At 41.0% G+C, this 19824-nt stretch overlaps 1 protein-coding gene across 1 annotated transcript in view; it reads left to right on the top strand.

Annotated features, from left to right (window-relative positions):
* Positions 1-19824, top strand: part of LOC137916190 (extracellular matrix organizing protein FRAS1-like) — a gene marked incomplete at both ends in the record, with an annotated part of 63570 nt that overhangs the window by 29074 nt on the left and 14672 nt on the right. Inside the window, 9 exons of the mRNA XM_068759269.1 lie at positions 4470-4610; positions 5891-6037; positions 11618-11773; positions 11965-12111; positions 12880-13026; positions 14911-15051; positions 15783-15923; positions 16724-16864; positions 18590-18881. Of these exons, the coding sequence (XP_068615370.1) occupies positions 4470-4610; positions 5891-6037; positions 11618-11773; positions 11965-12111; positions 12880-13026; positions 14911-15051; positions 15783-15923; positions 16724-16864; positions 18590-18881 (1453 nt within the window). The remainder of the gene's footprint in view (positions 1-4469; positions 4611-5890; positions 6038-11617; positions 11774-11964; positions 12112-12879; positions 13027-14910; positions 15052-15782; positions 15924-16723; positions 16865-18589; positions 18882-19824) is intronic.

Raw genomic sequence — 19824 nt, 5'->3', positions numbered from 1 at the left:
ATTAATGCTGGTGTTTTGTTCCACGCTACTTTCCTCTCAGCTTATGCTTCATCTGTTGCAGCTGCTGCTATCTCTGAAATGATATAAAGCTTATGCTGCCCAACAGCGGCTTTAAAATGCTCTTCTTGCTAAAGTAGTTCTTGAGGATTTCACTTAGTAAATATGAAAAGACATTAATGTGAGTCTGGTTTACAACAACAAATCTGTCTCATAGGTGTGAGTGTGTGTGTGAATGATGGGCCGTCTGTGTGGGGTCCTGCGAAGAACTGGCGGCTTGTCCAGGGTGTACCCCGTCTCTCGCCCGTTGACTGCTGGGATTGGCTCCAGCTTGGCACGCGACGGAATAAGCGGTTGGAAAATGAATGAATGATCCACTCAAACTTAATTTGACTCAAACTAACATTTACAATAATACATTGTTAGAGCTGAAGAAAAACCTTTGTTCTTGTTACAACAGAGCGGTATAGACTATAGATTTGAGGTGTAAATATATCAGTACTTGTTGAGGAACCTCCCATTCATAGAGTTGACAGACACATCTGCATGTTCGGGTGACACATCAGAATGTGCATCCACTGCAGAGCTTCCAGAGAGAGAAATGACTGATGCACTGTGTGAGGGTATCAAGTGTCTGAAGACAAGTCATGTTAATGGATGTGTTTGTTCACATTACCCAAAGATCATGTTATTTACAGGCTGCTCCAATACGGAATGCTGTTAAATGTTCCTGTTTGCCCCTGGATTCCTTAAGCTTTGAATTGTTATAATTTACGGCTTCTGTTTGTAGTTTTTACTTTATTATTGAAGAAAGTGAGTAAGTTTGTTTTATGTGTCGCAAATTACCATCTGTTTAAAAAAAAAAGTTTTTTATTAATGTGTGCTTCTTATAGCAGTAAATATAAAATTGATGACCACGGCCTGACAGAAAATAGAAGTTGTTTTGTATCACTCGAGAGCAATTTCATCCAAGCAGCGATCGAGGCGTCTTGAGTTGCTTCACTTTAAGAATCTATAGCCTGAAGCTATTTGTGTAATAGCATGTTTTAAACAACAGTTTATTTTTAAGCTCATATTGACCCATGCACTAGGGAATTCTTTCTTTACTTTATCTAAATTGAAAAGTCATTAGCAGTATTGATTCTCCTTAATCACCCCAAAGAGAGAATTACCAATCAAACGGGTGGTGTTTGTATCGAACATCCACTTATCTCTGGCTGTATGTTGGACCAGCTCTGAGCCGATACAGCGCCAGATCAGGTCTACCGCCGCTGCAGACACACAACTCTTCATCTCTAAACAAACACAACTCTGGCTATCGCAGTTTGAGCAGAGCACATTGAGTTGATAATCCGGCTTGGGTTAATTAAGGCGACCTCACTAGGCAATGTGATATTGTTGTAGTGGGAGGAGACCCAGGGGTGGACACGGGACATCCTGGAAGGATTGTGTCTCTTGGCTATGGAAGGCCTTCGCTTCCTGGAGGGGGTGGCTGGGAAGAGGGAGGCTTTGAATGGAGGAGGAGGAGGAGGAGGAGGAGGATGATGAAGAAGAAGACTATATGATTTAATCATTGTCTGGTGTTCATCTCTTCGTTCACTCTCTGTATTTGTGTTTCTTTCCATTCTCCACTTTCAGGACTGACTTCATTATTTGTATATGGAGAGAGGAGGGCAGTTAAAGCCCCTGAACATGGCAGCTTCTCTTCACACTTAACACTAGTTTGTTACACAGAGCTGCTTGTCTCAGCATAACTTCTACTCTCAGCTATTGAGTGAAACACTTGTCTCGTTTCCTTCACTCTGCGCCTCATAAGTAAGATTCAACACGATTAGCCGAGGATCAACTCGATAAATGACGTGACTTTAAGCCTCTATTTATAAATGCTCTCTTCACTCTTGTCTGAGCAACAAGCGTGTTCCCTCAGTAGCGAGTCAGTGGGTTCAGGTGTGTGGCTGGGAACAATGGAGTCTATTGTGTAAATGTGTGTGCAGAAAACCACTCGGCAGCTGCTGTCCTAAAGCAGGAGGAGGACGTAGGTCAGGAGACGCTCGGATTCGAGTGGGCTGGAGCCGACAAGCTGCCTGATGTGTCAGGGCAAATTCCAGGCTGTAAATCCCTCTCTGCTCCAGTCAGCAGCCTTCCTGCTCACAGAGAGTCGGTGCGTGGGAGCCCTAATGCTGCTCGATAGACGGGTGGGGCTCTCATACCGGGGGGGGGGGGGGGGGTAGAGATGTTGTGGTTGTTGGTTGTTTAGCGTATGGGGGAGTAAGGATCGACAAACCGATGCATAAGTCATGCAGGGGCAATCAAGGTTGGATTATGCAATTATAAACACACAGACTGTGTAGGATGGTTTTGTCACGCATTAAAATTCATAATTCCACCTTCTATTCAGAATTTCATACATTTTATTTATTTTTATTTCTAGCTCCATTGCAAATGATTATTTGTTATTCTTCATTAAAATATCAATGATGGACATAAGAGATCATTGCATGATTCGTTCGTTCATTCATTCTTCTTACCCACTTCGTCCGGGTCGCGGGTCGTGCCCGTTGAAAGGGCACAAGGCGTCGTTGCTCAGTGTTGCTGAGCCAAAGGGAAGCCTCTGACATGAGATGCTGCCCCATCATTAATTTAGTTCCAAACTTTGGGCACTTACTGTCTATACTGAAGAATGAGACTAGCAGAAGAGGTGTGGTTTGACTTCAGGGTGGCAGAGTGCAACCGCTCCTTTGCATGACAAACGAATGACCCTGGCAGTTGAAGCCGCTGGTAAAGGTGACCTCTTCACCTTTTTGCTTCCTGCGACTGGGGGATGTCCCAGCGTAGTTAGCATGCAGTAGCCCACCAAGACCAATGTGAATGACGGATGAGCCAAAGACTTCTTCTTTTCCTGCTGTGTAGCTAAAGTAACGATCGACCCTGCATTGTACCAGAAGGATCATTTGTGGAAGGCATCAAGGAGCACTCACCCACTCCAACTCACTCACAATCTCATCGACCGCGTCCACCTTAAATTATGACCCTATCAGCACGAAACAAAGTAATGAATCCGATTCTCTGAGCGCGTGCACCAAACGACGGTTGATGAAAATGCCTGCACGCACATGAATTCGTGTATTACTGGAATCAATATGCACTTTCCGCCTCACAACAAATTAGATATAAAACAAAGAGAGTTCGCCTATTGTTCTTATTCTCTCCAGTATGACAGGAAGCCTGTGTGGCATGCACCCACCCACCTTGAAATGAAGGTGTGGTGTGTACGCTTGCTCAGATTGCAAACACTCGCCAGTCAGCGATGGTCTTTTTTGTTTCCCACCGCCAGCGTCAGATGCTAACCATTCCGTGGCCTCGGCTCAGGTGCCAAAGCTGATGGCGCCTCACAAGTATTTGTTTCTATGCTGCCAAAGCAGACATCAAAGGTTGCACAAAAAAACCTGTTTCAGGCCAGCGGTGATGTGCAGTGAAGTCTGGCGGGGCATCTAGGGGAAGGGTAAATAATCCATGGACAGTGTTGTTGTATGCATCTGAATCCAAGTGTGGGAAAAAAAAGAACAGCAAGCACAGGAATGTTGCAGCTACTGCCAAACCTTTTGAATTTATTACTGGTTAAATGTGCAATAGGAGCCCTGAAATGAGACGGATAGAACAGCCACTAAATCAGGTGTTTCGTTTTCTTATGCCTGTTTAACTCCATTCAGTTAAGCACCCTTCCAACCATTTGAAGCCGCATTATCTTGCATAACGTTAACCATCCTTCCAGCATCAAAACCCCCCTCAGATATTAAGGTATCCATCTGTAGTATTATGTGATGCCAAATAGTCCCAGCTAAGCAGTAAAGCATATTTCAGATGCCTTTGCTGGCTTTTGTCCCTTTTGGCTCTGCCTCTCCGAGCTGGCACTGACTCTGGTGTTAATGCGTAACTTCTGATTCGTGAAAGCTCGCCGTCGGCCTCATCCGAGCGCTACTATGCTCCTCACTGACAGCACTTAGAAAAAGCTCTGACATTCAGATTAAAAACTCCAACAGGGGACAGACAAGATGCAGCAGAGTGGCTGCCAGTTAAAAAAAGATTCAAATAGCAGTTAAAATTGGCTGCAGTTCAGGTGTAGATATAAATAGATTGCACCTGCTTTAGATACATAGCTTTATAGCAATACGGAGATTCTTGTATTCAATGTAGATGTATTAGTGTTAGTATTGTATGCAAGAAAACAACCTCTCAGTTGACTACAGTAGCGTTTCTGAGAGATCCCCCTCAAAAAAATAACCTTTTTCCTCGAGATTCAGAGAATGTCCTCTCTAAAAGGTTCTATGCTGGTGCACTCGAGCTTTCATTTCATTCTACTTATTTCAGTAGTAGGAAAGGTGAGAGGGGACGCAGCTGGTGAGCATCCTCTGTCTGCTCACGGCTTAATGTTTTTTTTTTTATGCATAAAAATTGTTCTGTGCCCTCTTCAGAGTGTCACCCCTCCTGCTGGCTCTGTAGTGGGACATCTGCAGACAACTGTACATCCTGTCCCTCCCCATCCGACCTGTACCAGGACCGCTGTGTCCCCAGCTGCCCGCAAGGCTTCTTCAGTCAGGAAGACCAGTGCCAAGGTGAGCGCATCTTTATCAGCACTCGGACAACTTGCTTGATGTAACACTGAAAAGAAAAGGCTGTTACAAAAACATTGTAAGAATGAACTCTTTTCTAACGCTCTGTGTGAGGCTCCTCTCAGATAAATGACGTTTTGTAACACGCTTTATTCACATGAATAATGCATGCTTCAATTTAAGCTTTTTAGCTTCCAGACTTTTCAGTCTGCAGCCACACAGACTCTCTGTGTTGTAGGCTTCATCAGCTGCTACACGGTACTGCCGATAAAAGAGAGAGAGAGAGAGAGAGAGACTCCTCATCCCACTCTCTCAAATAAATAAATTATTATGTGTCAAGAAAAATAAAAAATAGAGAGCGCAGACCTCCTCCGAGCAGCTCATTCCCCTGCTAACTGGATTTACACCGTCCACATGGTGATCTGGATCATCACCAAAAGGCTATAAATTGTTCTTGGTATATCTTTACACACCAACCATGAAAAGTAAAAGTGAATCGGAGTTGCTGTGTATTTGTAACTGAGTTTTTAATCCGTAAAGGGAGTTTTCAATGTTAAATGTAATTTTTTTTTACTGACTCCATTTTGGATCAGAAATTCCCCGACTCTTTCATTAATGTCCGTCCAGAACTTTTTTATTATCTTTTATCTTGCTAACAGATGGACGGACAGACAGACAGACAGACTTAACCTCTGCCTCGCCTTGTTGGAGGTTACTATGATAAATATCACATTATTATGTCCACAATTTGCTTGAGTGAGAGTGACCGACGCAGATACACTCGTGCAGAGGAATGATGAACTCTACCTACATGTCCCATTGGGATGCAACATTACTCTTTCTTTACTTGGACTTGTGTCCTTTATGAAGTGTGGTAGTTGACTTTTATACGAGCTAATAAAATTTAGTCTTCAGTTATATCTCCATTAAATTGAAATGAATTGCTTTAATGAGTGGCTGTAAATCATGGCCTGGATTAATAGCATGCTCCCTGACTCAGTTGAGCCACCATGGACTTGTAGCATCAGTATATGTTTTCAGGTGTAGACAGAAAAATGAGCCACCTATTTTTTGCAGCAGCAACTTGGATTAGAAATGGTTATTAATATTTGGGCAGCCCTGAAAAGTTGTCTTGCTCCTTTCCTCCTTTCCTTCCACTCTACTCCTATACTTTCATCTTATTTCGCTCTTCACCGCTTAAAATGATAATTTGTCACTTGGTTTTGACCAATTTTTCCTGTATCATTACTTTGTCTCGTCCTCCCCATCCATCCATCGCCCAGCGTGCCACCCATCCTGCCAGACTTGCAGTGGCTCCTCCCAGGCTGACTGCACCTCCTGCCCTCCCCTGGCCTCCCTACATAGCGGTTACTGCAGGACGAATTGCCAAGATGGGCATTTCCTCAACACTGTTACTGGAGAGTGTCTTCGTAAGTCAGCCTGTGTGTGTGTGTGTGTGTGTGTGTGTGTGTGTGTGTGTGTGTGTGCATGGATGAGGTCATGCATATTTGTATGCAGTTTTTGTGAAGCTCCCATCTAACCCGCTGCCATGAGTGCTTACATTTATAGCCCGAGCGGTCCCAGCGGGAATAACTATGACCGAGGAAGACTTAAGAAAGTCTTCAAATAACTTTAATCATTCATGAGGATGTTGCTGAAATAATTCTATATTTTTGCTTCACCCTCCAAAGAAACACACAAAGTAGATTAGGTTATATAAAGGGAGGGAGGGGGGGTTAAGCAATTACCACTGCTGAGCAAAACACTATACTGTTTAAAGTTTTGAGTTTGTTTAGACTACTTTTTGAGATGATTGCAAGTTAATACTTTCTTGCTTTCACTTTTCAAATTATTTCAACAAAAGATGTGCAGCACAGCTGGACTCGGTCCTGAGTCACTCGCCAACCTAGAAGAAAGAAATCACTTAAATCCATCCAGTCATTTCCACTGGCAAGCGTTCAACCATGATGCGTTTATCAGCAGGTTTGTCTGCTGTAATTTAATCACAGCAGCTGCTGCAGTTGGCCAATTAAAAGTTCTGACTCCCACAATGTATTTGAGTAACTGTTGTGAAATCATTACATTCTGTTTTGTGCATCCCTAATGTGATCTGAAGTATTAAGCCTCACTCAGTAGATGAAACGGTTCAAATCCGTTATGTGACAAGTAAAAAAATAATATCCATCTTTATGTTGCAATTATTCTGTTATCAGATTATAACAACACATCATTCTGACTTTACTGCAACTTATTCTTCTGGAAACCAATAACACTTATATTGGACCTGATTTCTGCAATATCACAATGACGGCTATCGCCATAACTGGATCCTGGAGAATTAAGCGTCCATGTTTAAAATCATTTCCTTTATTTCATTAAAATTGTTCTTTTTGGTGGGAATTGAGTTTGAAAGGCTGAATATATTTCTGGAAATGAGGCACCTCCGTTTCCAGAAAAAGTGGAAGACGATTATTTCTATAAAGACAATATAAAAACTACAATATATAATATATATACTGTATGTGTATATATATAATAAAAAATAATATAAAACGCTTGGTGTGATTACAAACAAACAAAGTGGTTATGAGTTTCTCACTCAGTTACACATTTTAGAGAAACTCTAGCATCCTCTGGGATAAAGAAGCGCTTCCTTTAGATCTTTGCTGATAAAGCCTGAGATACCTCCTCTCCCTTCTACATATTCACAAAACATAGTCTTTACCTTTGGCATCCAAAAATGATAAATGACTAGCCAGTCGTAGCTCCTGATGTAGTCCTCCTCCTCCTGTCTAGGTAATGAAATGAGTTTTTACCTATCTGCATGACTGGCTATAGATTAAAAACAGGCGTATTTACATGGTAGAAAGCCGGGATGGAAGAGATAGCAGGCGGTAAACAGAGCGGGAGGGGAAACATTGACACGCTGACTTTTAATTACGGTACACGTTTTGATCGCATGCGCTGTTTGAGCTCTCACGCAGACACTCGACCAGCTACCAGTTTGTAGTTGATAAAAGATGCCTGATAGCGCTTTTGGGCCCAAGAAATCCTGGGGTCATCATTTCTGCTTGGCTACTGAGAGCACACACACACATACACACACACTCTTAAGGTGATGAGGGTCCCATTCCATTCACACGTTCACAGCACAGCAGCGATCTTGCGTTGGGTTGTTTCCCGCTTTCCTGTGGTCTGTTTATCCCTCACTCTCCCCCCTCTGTCTGCCTCAGACTGTGTTTCTCCACCGGAACCCCTTTTTGATTCAGATTTGACAGCAGTATTCTCAAACTCCTCATTATAGCCAGCCAAGCGATTATCCAAATTCCACAAGCGTTAATCCACACCTCTTGTGTGAAACGTTTTCCTTTCAGGTAAACTGCTCTTGTCTATTAATGACAGTTTGTTGGCTCTGCTTGCTGTCCTTCCATTTTAATGTGTCGTTATTCTCCACGAAGAAAACACTGACTCAGCCGACTAAATTTATGGCAGCGGGACAAGGGGAATGGTGGGAAACAATTTGAAAGAGCGTTACATTTATTGTGTGATGACTTGCACAAAGGCGTGAGAGTGTGTAGGTTGAATTTATTGTGGCGCAGTCAGATACTGTCAATCATATCACCAAGTAAAAGAGACTTGAATCTGTTAGTTATACTTCTGCAATCCATAATTCAACACCCTGTTGGGAAGTGCTCATGTTTTTTTGGCCATTCATTTCTGTATAGTACCGGTACAGCAGAGCTTCTCGCGGAGGATAGGAAATGTCAATCATCTGTGGGTCTGAACTGATTATTACCTCCGCCGAGGAGGTTATGTGCTTGCCGGTGTTTATTTGTCTGTCTGTCCGTCTGTTAGCAAGATAATTCGTAAAGTTCTGGATGCCGTTTGATGTAATTTTCAAAAAATGTAGGGGGTATTTCCAGAAACAGGTGATTGAATTTTGGTGAGGATCCAGAAGAGACTTTGAATTATGGATCAGTTCGAAATTTTTGTTAACATTGCAGTCACCTGGATTGGATCCAGAATGACCTTAGCAAATATTATATAAATATAAATATAAATAAAAATATAAAATATTACATTTTAACATTGAAACCTCCATTTATGGAGTCAAAAATCTGTTAACTTTTAATTTTCATGGTTGGTGTAAGATACCAAGAACTATTTAGAACCTTTTATGATGATCCAGATCACCATGTGGACGGTGTAAATCTAATTATGAGGGGAATGAACTGCTTGGCGGAGGTCTGCGCTCTCTGAGTGCTTTTCTATTTATGATTATAGTTCCTGAATTAGTTTCTAAATGTGTACAATTTTCTCTTAATTCTCATGGTCCCTAGAGAGTGAAGCAAAATTTCCAAGTGTACAAAAAAAACCCTAAATGTGTGGATTGTCACTGCTCTCCAGAGAAAACGGTCAGATCATTCCAGCTGCAGAGCCATTAGCAGGTCTGTCTTTGCTAAACAAAGCCTCCCTCCAGGTTGAATGCAGCTCGTAATTCCCATTGGAATAAACCCCTCACCTTCTTTCTTTCCCTTTCCTTTCCTCTGCTGTTTGACGCAAAGAGAATTGACTTCTGAGTCAGCGGTTTCTGCAGTCAGAGCTCTGAAAGTACAAGTAGAAGAGCTTCTGGAAAACCTCAGTTTGACCGTCAGACCTGCAAGAGATGATGATACATCTTAATATGGTTGGAGCCATTATTTAAGAACACCTAAAGCTTAAATTTGATGTGCATTGAACAAGAGAAAGGCTTCGTCATCAAAACAAGCCAGTCCTGTAACTGTGAAATGGAGACAGGAACATGTCTTTCTGATGAAGAGAGAAATAGCCAACAAGACAAGTAGGAGTTTAAAAGAAAGAAAAATGTTATTCTGCTTTGAGTTATGATCTTTGTGAATCAATTTACCTGAATAAGTGAGAAATGAATTATCTTATTGGGAAACTGGGTTGATAACACCTTGAGAACATACTCACACTGACATTTTGCAAGTTATTTTCTTTTTTTTTGCTCTTTTGTGTATTCATCAGACATTTAGAGGCAGAATGCTTCAGTAAAAGGTGACAGCATTTTCGTGTGACACTGAGTCGAGGCGTAGTAATAGAAAACATTTGAACTCACGAAGCTCTTGCTTCCAGTTTAAAGCGGTTGACAATATATCGAAGATATTCGCACAATTTATAAAAATGATGATGAAGTCTGGCTATAAATAGAAGGTGAAGACTCGAGCACAGAGCTGATAACAGCCCAAAACTAATGACACACTGCTGTTGAATACTTTAATACTGCGATTAATGTGAGCTTATTTTCTAACACTAATCTTACAGATGTCACGTGAAAATAGTTTCTCTCCAGCTCCTTTAAAAATGTCAAATGCTTTTAAATACACCCACAAAAGTTCAGGTTATTGTGTGCAGAGTCTTTCAACCAATATCCAAAGCGCTCTTAATCCTAGACATCCAAGACGGGAGTGTTTTATGTCTCTGGTTACCCAACCATGGCGCTTCAGCTCTCAGCATGAAGACAAAAGCAGGACGTCATTGCTGCATCTATTTTTTCGTTGCTTGACATGTCTTGACAGGGTGAAGTCAGTATCAGAGGACCACTGCAGCACTCTGTCTTCTCTCATGGCTGTAACTTCAGATAAAGACTTTTATTCTTCTATTATTTTCTGAGCTGCCGCTGCACTCAGGATCCGTGCCGACGGAGAGAAGGCAGGCATTACAGTATTCCCTTTTTAAATGCACACCATCACAGGGAAGACACAAAATCATAGACATTGAAGCCTAACCTTTCATAGATGACACATTGAAGAATATTTCTGCTTTATATATTTTAAGAAATGCAGGGGGAAAAAAAATGTTTGACCCACAGCAGAATGTGGTCATCCAGAATCCAGAAGGGTAAAGAATGGATCTTAGGACCCAAATAAATACAGTTTTAGTTTTATATTTGTCACTGATCTCCACAGTCAACAATCCCTGATCTCCACATTGAAGTCATTTGATCACCAGAAAACGCATTAAATGCTAAAAGCAATGTAAAATGTCCATATCCCTGTGACCTAATTACCGTAATTGTTAGAATAAATACGATTACAAGAACCAAAAGAAATATATAAAATATAAACCCCAAAATAACCAATTCATTCATGGCTCCTTCACACTGAATAACTATTTGAAAATTGTCTCCTTTCTCATCTTCCTTTTATTTCTAAAGAGTGATACCACTGTAACAATGATGAATAACAATGATGAAACTCATACAATCTTTAAAGTAGCCGGTTGTTAGCCGACAAAACCTGGAGAGGAGATCACATTTCAAACTTTCTGATTAACTTGTAATCCTTCCTGACTTTTTCCTTATTTATATTAATCCCCGATTACATTTATGGTCTTAACGTTTCTTTTCTTTGTAATATTCCTACACGATCCACTTCTTATCTGCAATGCTCACCTGGCTGACATACAGCTCTTCACCTGCAGAGCCCTGTTGTTCTGCTGTTACGCTCTAGATTGTTATCTCAGCACAGGCAGATAAGTTTGTGGCGTCTGCCTCGGTGCCATCCGGACCAGATGCCATCGGATAGAAACACCAGGAGGTGTTCCTGGGCTCCGTTTGGGTGACCATGCTGTGATAATGTCTGTGAATATATACGAGTGTCCGGGTGGGGGATGAGGGACAGTGTGTGGAGCTTTTCAATGACTGAGGAAGATTTATGTTTGAAAGCTGAAAAATGAGGACATTTAAAGGAAGGAAATGGCTTCAACTCGCTTTTTGCATTGAGATACCAGTTATTTTCCTGTTTTCTTGAGTGGAACACCACATAAGATCTTCCCTCCAAATAAATAACGCAGGGAAATAAAACGGCGCCTGATTAATAACTGAGCGCTTCTCCAAGATGATCATGTTGGGAACACACCCAAAGGACGGCAGCAGTAATATGAAAGAGATGCTGACTGGATATTATCTGTGTCCAGCAATATCCCTCTTGTTTGCATCCTTCTTGCAGAATGCAGTTCAGACTGTCAACGCTGCACAGCCGACCTCCAGACGGGCATTGGAAGTGTTTGTCTGTGGTGTGAAGCGCCGAGGAAGTGGCTTCTGGGCGACCACTGTGTCTCCCACTGTCCCCAGGGACACTATGGCTGGCATGGCGCCTGCATCAGTAAGAGCCTTTACTGTCCTGCCCACTGAACTTTTAGTCAGTCAGTTCATTCCCTGGTTGTGTGATTCTTTTCTGAGCATTATATTCTTCAGTCTAATATACGGGAGTGGGTCAGTAGTATTCAGTCTTTGTAGCACATTCTCCATTTTAATCTTTTTAATTGTCTTTTTATATTTTTATTTCTTTTGCAGGATGCCATCCATCATGTGAGGCTTGCAGTGGGGCGGGGCCTCTCTCCTGCACATCCTGCCCTCCCAACAGCGTTCTTTTGCTGTCTGGTCTTTGTGCGCCAAAATGCTCCATTGGTTACTATGACGACGGTCACGGGATCTGTAAACGTAAGTACCGCGGCTGCATCTGTCCCGAAACAGATATGTGACCGCATGCACTCGAGTGACAGCTGGTGTCACATGATGCATGATGGAAAGCTGTTACCTCACAGGAGGAAGTTAAAATAATAAAAGCGCCAGACAGTATAATTTGATGTGATGAAAACCGTTACATTTTTATTGAGATCCTCTGTCATTGACATTGATAATGTTTCACCAATGTGGTTTACTAATATCCTTTACCAGCATCTACATCTTTATGTGCGTTCACAGCGTTTGTAAATGACCTGCCTGCACAGGATGCAGCAACTCACTGTACTGCATATTTTTAAGGGCCTGTCTTTAAGTCGCACTGAAAAGAATTCTACATTTTATTCATTCAACTCTGGCAACAACACAACTGACTTAAAAAGCACTTCAGTATTCACCCTTAATCAGAAATGAACAATGTCATACTAGAGTTATTTTTTATTGCATTTTGGAATTGCAGTTAACTGTTGCCTTTTCATATTTTGTCAGTCAACTGCTTTCTACTAAATATGCCGTACATATCTTGAGTATTTTTTGAGATATGTTATCAATTTCACCAACCAAATAACCGTAAACTTGTTGAATCAATAAAAGCTATAGCGATAAGACCACATAAAATATTTCATCCTTATTTTTACCATCTGATATTATTTCAGTCTTGAATGATGGTATCAGATCCTGATGCCGATGCCTTTCACTGCATCATGTCAAACGAGACTTCCATGTCGACCTCTTTGTTTTTGGCAGCGTGTGACAGCCAGTGCCTGACGTGTGACCTGGCCGGGGTTTGCACATCTTGCCGTGACCCGACCAGGGTTCTGCTGTTTGGGGAATGTCAATACGACAGCTGTGCCCATCAGTACTACCTCAACACCACGACCCGGGCCTGCAGAGGTACGGCAGCAGTGCAGGGAGGCTGAAGGGAAACTCTGGATTATAATAAGGATTAATGCATATCCATAAATTACTCTCCATCCAAATTGCATGTAATGTAGTGAGCTACGTTCAGTTTATGGGGTCCATTGATCAAGTCATAAACTGTTGAACCATATATGCAAATCCTAAATATGTTGTGTGCTTTTTAATATTATGTCTTCCAGTGTGGAGGGCAGTTGATCAATGGACCTCATTGGATTCACATCCATGCTAAATAACATTTCCTGTTGTAAAGTTCCAGATAATCGTGCAGATACAATAATAACTCTGTTCATATATTTAATTCCCCACTAACCAGCCAAAATCACATTATTCTGCACTGAATCGATCTCGATTATAGCAACCTATAAATAACGTGAAAAAACTATTTGTTTTTATCTCTCCATCCTCTGTGTCGGATTTGGGTTGAGAATGGGAACAACCCATCTGTGTATGAAATGGTGTCAGATTGCCTGCTACCCACCAACGACACCTTTAACTGTCCTACTCATATGTCCCAGCTCTCAGTGGTCCAGAGGAACTGGCCCCTGAAGCCACTGCTACCTGTTTGCAGTTTGATTAGCAGCTAAGAAAACTGCCAGTGGTTAGAATGGGACTTCCTGCGAGGCAGCTAGGCATCCCTTGCATTTCTGCAGGTGGTTTTCACCGCGCAGCCTGTGACACTATGCTTATGCCCCCAGCTTGCTGCAGCCACCGTCTGGGTGATCCAGCTGTGAACCTCGGATGAACCGAGACTGTTAGAAAGCAGCACTGCAAGCTACTATCTGAAAGTGAAAGGCTTTTGAGGAACCTCTGGGAGCTCTCAGTTTGTTTTCACAGTTCCCTCAGTGAAGTGCTTATAAAACATGTCTGTACTGAATAATCTACACTACAAAACCTTAATTTACCATTTGACTGCCTCTGCAAGCCCCCGCTCTTATTTCTCACTTTTTTTTTTGTCTACCTTGTCATGTAAGAGAAATGACTTTAAAGATGGTTAAGTGTGCTTTCAGGCTTCAAGACAAAATTATATTCACCAGAGGGAGACTGAGCGTTGCATCCTTTTAAAGGTGCAGTGCGTCAGTACCGGCCACCTAACAAGTTGAGTACAGTATAACCAGAGTTACCACAAACTACTGCCACAGAAAAGGGGTGTCATGGTAGGAATTCAATAGGGAGTAGGAGTAGTGCCACTATTAGCAATAGAACCAACCCAAGCAGGTTAAGTCCTTTGTTGATATTTGAATGCTATATATTACACCTTTTACATTTTGAATGGTAGCAATATAGCAAATAGTATGTTTATTTCAAAAGCGGCAAATTCTAATCCAATCATCTGATTTTTTTCCATGCGATCACCTCCGGCTGGTTGAACGTGCTTGTTGTACTTTAGTACGATTTCTGTGTAATATTTACGGATGACATTTGTTGTGTAAATTCCTATTTCCTAACAGTATGGACAAAGATTAATTTGTTATTCAGTAAATGTTAGTTACCACGGAGTAAAGTAACAAGCAACAATTGATGATGGTGAATAATATTGCACAGCATGAATTTAAAACTAAAGCTGAGAACCCATCTCTTTCTTAAAACGTGTCCTGCTGATTAATGCTCACACAAACTTAGTTTACCGGTAATTTTATTTTTGTGTTAATATTAATGCATCACAGCACAAACGCAAAGGATGTACACAACAAATAATAATTATTATATATTATTATTATTAATGTGTCTCTTTCTCTTTCTGTCTTGCTTTCACTTGACTGCACAATCTCCCCACTTTTGATTTCAATGTCTACACGCACACACATCTCTGATACACACCTCTTCCTCCAACGCGGCTGCCCTCTGTCCTACTTCTAGAGTGCGACTGGAGCTGTAATGCCTGTAATGGCCCTCGACGGACAGACTGTCTGCTGTGCATGGAGGGATACGTGCTGCAAGACGGAGTGTGCACCCAGGGGTGCTCTCCTGGATTCTACCAGGATGGAGACAAATGCCTCAGTCAGTAAAATGAATTGCAGATAAGCTGAAGCACATCTGAATTAGGTTTAGGAATATGTGCTTGTTGGACTTTCTTTTTTGTACCTAAATTACCACTTGCTACATGCTTATACTCTGTTCATCTTATTTAAACAGTTAGGGATCCATAATAGCCCTTAAAAACATCACAGATATTCTTAAAGTAGTTATTTAACAGTAAATTGCACTTTTATGTTAATAATAACATTAACAACTAGAAAAGCACTCAGAGAGCGCAGATCGCCGCAAAGCAGCTCATTCCTATCTGTAAATCGCGTTTTCAATGTTAAAATAAAAATACATAAAAAATTTAATCTGACCTCACTCTGGATCTTATCCCGATGAAATTTGGCAGTATGATAGAGGTCCCCACCCGACATGACTGTGTCATATTCCATGAACATCGGTCAACAATCAACCGAGATATTAAGGAACACATTTTTACGCTCGATTGACTGCAATGCTATAGAAAATTTCAAACTGATCCAGAATCCAGGATCTCTTCTGGATCGTCACCAAAATGTAATCATCTGTTTCATCAAGAGCCATCCGTAACCTTTTGAGTTATATTGCTAACAGACAAACAAACCAACGCCGGCGATTACATAACCCCTACCTTGGTGGAGGTAATAAGAATAAAAATAATAAGAATATAATTACAATGTCTGGGGTTGTAGGGTTTAATACTCCCATTGTATTTGTCTCTCTGTCAGGCTGTGATGATGACTGTATGAAGTGTTGGGGTCCTGGACAATGTCAGCAATGTCAGCCTCCGTACGCCACTCTGCAGGGTCACTGTGTGCTCAAATGCGGCAGAAACTACTTCCTGGACAAGTCCTCTCAAGTTTGCAAATGTAAGCCTAAAACATTGTTGATCTTGAACTAATCCTTCATATTTAAACCTATTTAAGGAGTCCAGGCCATTGTTTCTTATAAAAGGTCATCTGTGCAAGGTAATGGAAATGGCAGATGGCATTGTGGTTGATATAGTTTATGTTAAACCAAAACACAGCCATCACTGCTTCTTAGTTTGCCAAGAGATTATGTGCTAATAGCTAGTAAAAGGCAGTCAAAATGCACGTACACCATTCCCTATATGTTATAGAAACATTGTGTAAGATTAGAAGAATCTGTGGCTGATCAAGTACATTAAAAAAAAGAAATATACTTTTTGACAGTACACAGTACAACTGCTCTTCCTACACCATGAATTATCTGCTTGTTGCTGCTGATGACAGAAAATCTAATTCTAATCCTGCTCAGTTGAAGCACTGCTTTTGAAATTGTGGAGTATCTTTATTTAATTATCTCAAGAATTAGGTGGGTAGCTAGGTTAAGCTTTAAAGTGGTTTTGATTATATGACCGAGACCAATATTTAAGTGTAGTCATAGATAACTCATCTTCTATGTAGATGATGTGTGGAGGACCCCATGGGTCTGTCCTTGCTGGACCACTTATCATTTTTAGGCACAATGTCAGTTTCCTTTCATATGCAGATGACACTTAGGTGTGTCTCATTCTTACCACCAATGATTGTAATTCAGTCACTTCACTTCTTAGATACTGAATAAATGACCTCAAATGCTGGATGGCAAGTTTGAAGTACATAAAAATAAATTACAAGTTTATAAACTTTAAACATTTCTTCTCTAGCTTGCTCATCAGACTGTGTGCTGTGTGATGAGATTGGAAACTGCAGTGCTTGTCATGACCAAACATACCTGATGGAAGGATACTGCACACCTAGCTGTGGACATGGGTATTACGCCAACCAGAAGACAAGGACTTGCCATGGTAATAAAGGGATGTCTGTCAGTTTTAAAATAAGATTACTGTGAAAAAAAAACCAGAGCTGTAATTTCTGTTCTTCTCTCAAGGAATTAACACATTTAGTGGGGTTTCTCACGACGGTCAGTCAACCCACCTGTAGCCACACCTGCTTGAAAGACCTCAGGTCAAATTAATCACATCATTACAGATCATTATTTTGCATTATTTAGCTTAATTTTCTTTTTAATACCCATCAAAGCTCTGTTGGGCGTCTCGTCCAGTGAACCAGGTAACCAGTAAGCTATTTATTTTGAAAGTATTAGTTAACTGTGTTACGGCCCAATATCCTTCAGGATTGATAGAACATCTTTGATTTTGAATTGATTGAGGTCTGCATCAGTGACAGGTCACATGCAGTAACCATGTTTAGAGAAAAAGACATGTTCTTTTTAAGATAAAGTGAAAGACAGAAAGACATGGAGAGGAAATTGTTGTACAGGTATTTTAAGTTGCATGAAATGTTACACAAATTTACCGTGTACCTTACGATCTGACGCATCCAAGTTAAAGCACCACAGCGAATATATTCTAATTATATGCAAATTAAATCAAGAATGCCACATAAATAATACAAATGACCTTAAGATGTCAGAAGAAAAAAAAAATCCACATAGTTGGTCCACATGGTGTGTTGCTAGGAAACAGCACACCAAGGCATGCGGCAGTCAAGCTAACGTAAAACAATTATTAACGTGATGCTGTGGCACTGAGCCAGCTTGTGGAATGTAATGTTCAACCAATGCTACAGGTCCTTGTCTAATTCATTTAACAGCAACAAATATGATGTCTTTGCCAACATTTTATCCAGAATAAAATGACCTAATGCTGCCATTCATGTAGTGCCCATGATGAGCAAACTTTTAACCTAATGGCCAAAAACAGAATTAAAATGCAATCCCTTGCTGGTCAGCATTTAAGGGAATTTATGAAAGGCCTACATGAGATAAATTGCTGTACCGAAGGCCATTGATAGTTCGTTTTTTTTTGGCTCCGCTTTCAACAAGTTTGTTTAAAGTAAGGTTCTGCTGTCTCGTAAGTTCAGTTGGAATTACAAACTACACCATTAAGTACCCCACAAGAAGAATTGTATTTTTTTTATTGTACTAATTAGCGCTCCTGAACTTTGAAAAGAGCTTTCTCTGCGGATTCTGGTCATTAGTGGAGTCTTGTACTTTCATGTTCGAACAGCGGCTGCCAACCTGTAGGCAGAGAGGCCTGAGGCCTGCAGGAGCAGATCGAATTACCACCAAGTTCAATTCTAATAGAACACATTTCATCAACTGTCCCTATGGGTGACATTTGTCAGCATCTCGGCTTCCACTAATCTATAGATTGATCAAGTGTAACAAATGTCTGGAGAGGAAATACATTTTTGCAGCCATGCAGGGCGAAAAGTTTGGAAACAATTTTTTTTTAATTATGAACTCATTTTAGTATATAATTACATTGCCAAAGGTTTAATATTTTAGAATGCCCATTAACACAAGAGGTGTAATGTGGTTACTATGTGGCCTCTAAAAAGAGCTGATCTTTAAAAAGTTCCTGAAGCAAAGTTAGATCCAATTAATGGTGGCTCCTAAAATGCCATGTCAAGATCACTCATGCTAATTATGATTTCAGTCGCCTACACACACACAGAAATATGCAACAACAATAACATGCAAACCTTATTCTCTCTCTCTCACTCAGTGAACATCCACCAACCTGTCCTACAGGTAAACGGTTCCCTGCTCGTTCCCCTTGGCGGTTTTGCCCCACTGTCCCCCAGCTTGCTGCAGGTGAAGGACCCTGACAGCCCGTCCAAACAGCTTGTCTTCCAACTTGTCCATGGCCCAAGTAATGGATGGTTGGTTGTGGTGAGAGGGGAGGAAGGAGAGAATGGAAGGAAGTCAGCACAAGAACTGAGCAGGGACGATACCTTTACCTGGGAGGAGCTGAGAGCTGGCCGTGTCCGGTTCAGACACCAAAAAGACAAAGCCAGGTCAGTAGATCTGGGTTGGTAGTGCTGTTATGTGGGCAGCCTGGTGACACACCCAGACATTCTCCTGCAGCGACAGAAAGATTGCTTTATAAAACTTCAATGTCGCATGTCGGGTATTGTGTTCAGTTTCTTAGAACAATCAATAAGAGTCAAGAAAGACTAATTTCTATAGCGTCTGAGGTGGAGGGCATAAAATGGGAAATAAGCCAGCACAAATCACCTTTGATGAAGATAAACAATGTCGCTTTGGAGGCAGAACCTTTTTCTCACGAGAAGATTATTGTTGTTGAATAGTCATTCTGTTATCATTCATACAGTGGCAACATTTTACATCATCCCATTGATACCTAAGATTACCACATAGACTTTATAACCACTGTAGTGTCATCAATAAATTGGGCCCATTTTGTACACATAATCTATTGTTCCTTTCCAATTTTTTTTAAATGCATTTTTTTTATCATTCCATTTTAATAGATTGAATTGTTGACAGTTTTGCTCTTGCTTCTTTCATCCAGCTCACGACATCCAAAATCCACCCTTTCGCATTTTGCTTTTGAAAAGACCTGCATTGAACTTAACTTCACCAATCTTCATTGTGCTGCTCATTACGGCAATGCCCCCCACAGAACCTGCATGAATGCACACAAAAAGCAAAGCTTCTGGCCCGACTCACTTAAAGCTGTGCAGAGATTCATTTTTTATCAAGGAGTTACCATGAACCTCTGTAAACTGTTTGCTGGTACTTTACACTATAGCGGTGACTGTTGAATAAATTCACGTGTGTTTTGTTGCCTGACCTTATCCACCGTTTCCATTACTAGAGATGGAACAGATATCTCCTACCAACAGTTGAGTGTAAAAAGATAACTAAAGGAACGGTCATCCAGTATAAGATGATGGTTTCAGAGCTGATAATCACTAATCGTCTTTGATTTTTTTA

The sequence above is a fragment of the Brachionichthys hirsutus genome, unplaced genomic scaffold, assembly GCF_040956055.1.
Source record: "Brachionichthys hirsutus isolate HB-005 unplaced genomic scaffold, CSIRO-AGI_Bhir_v1 contig_1332, whole genome shotgun sequence".
NCBI classification, from domain to species: domain Eukaryota; kingdom Metazoa; phylum Chordata; class Actinopteri; order Lophiiformes; family Brachionichthyidae; genus Brachionichthys; species Brachionichthys hirsutus.
Note: the sequence above shows the minus strand (reverse complement) of the source record. Positions and strands in the feature narration are given on the sequence as shown.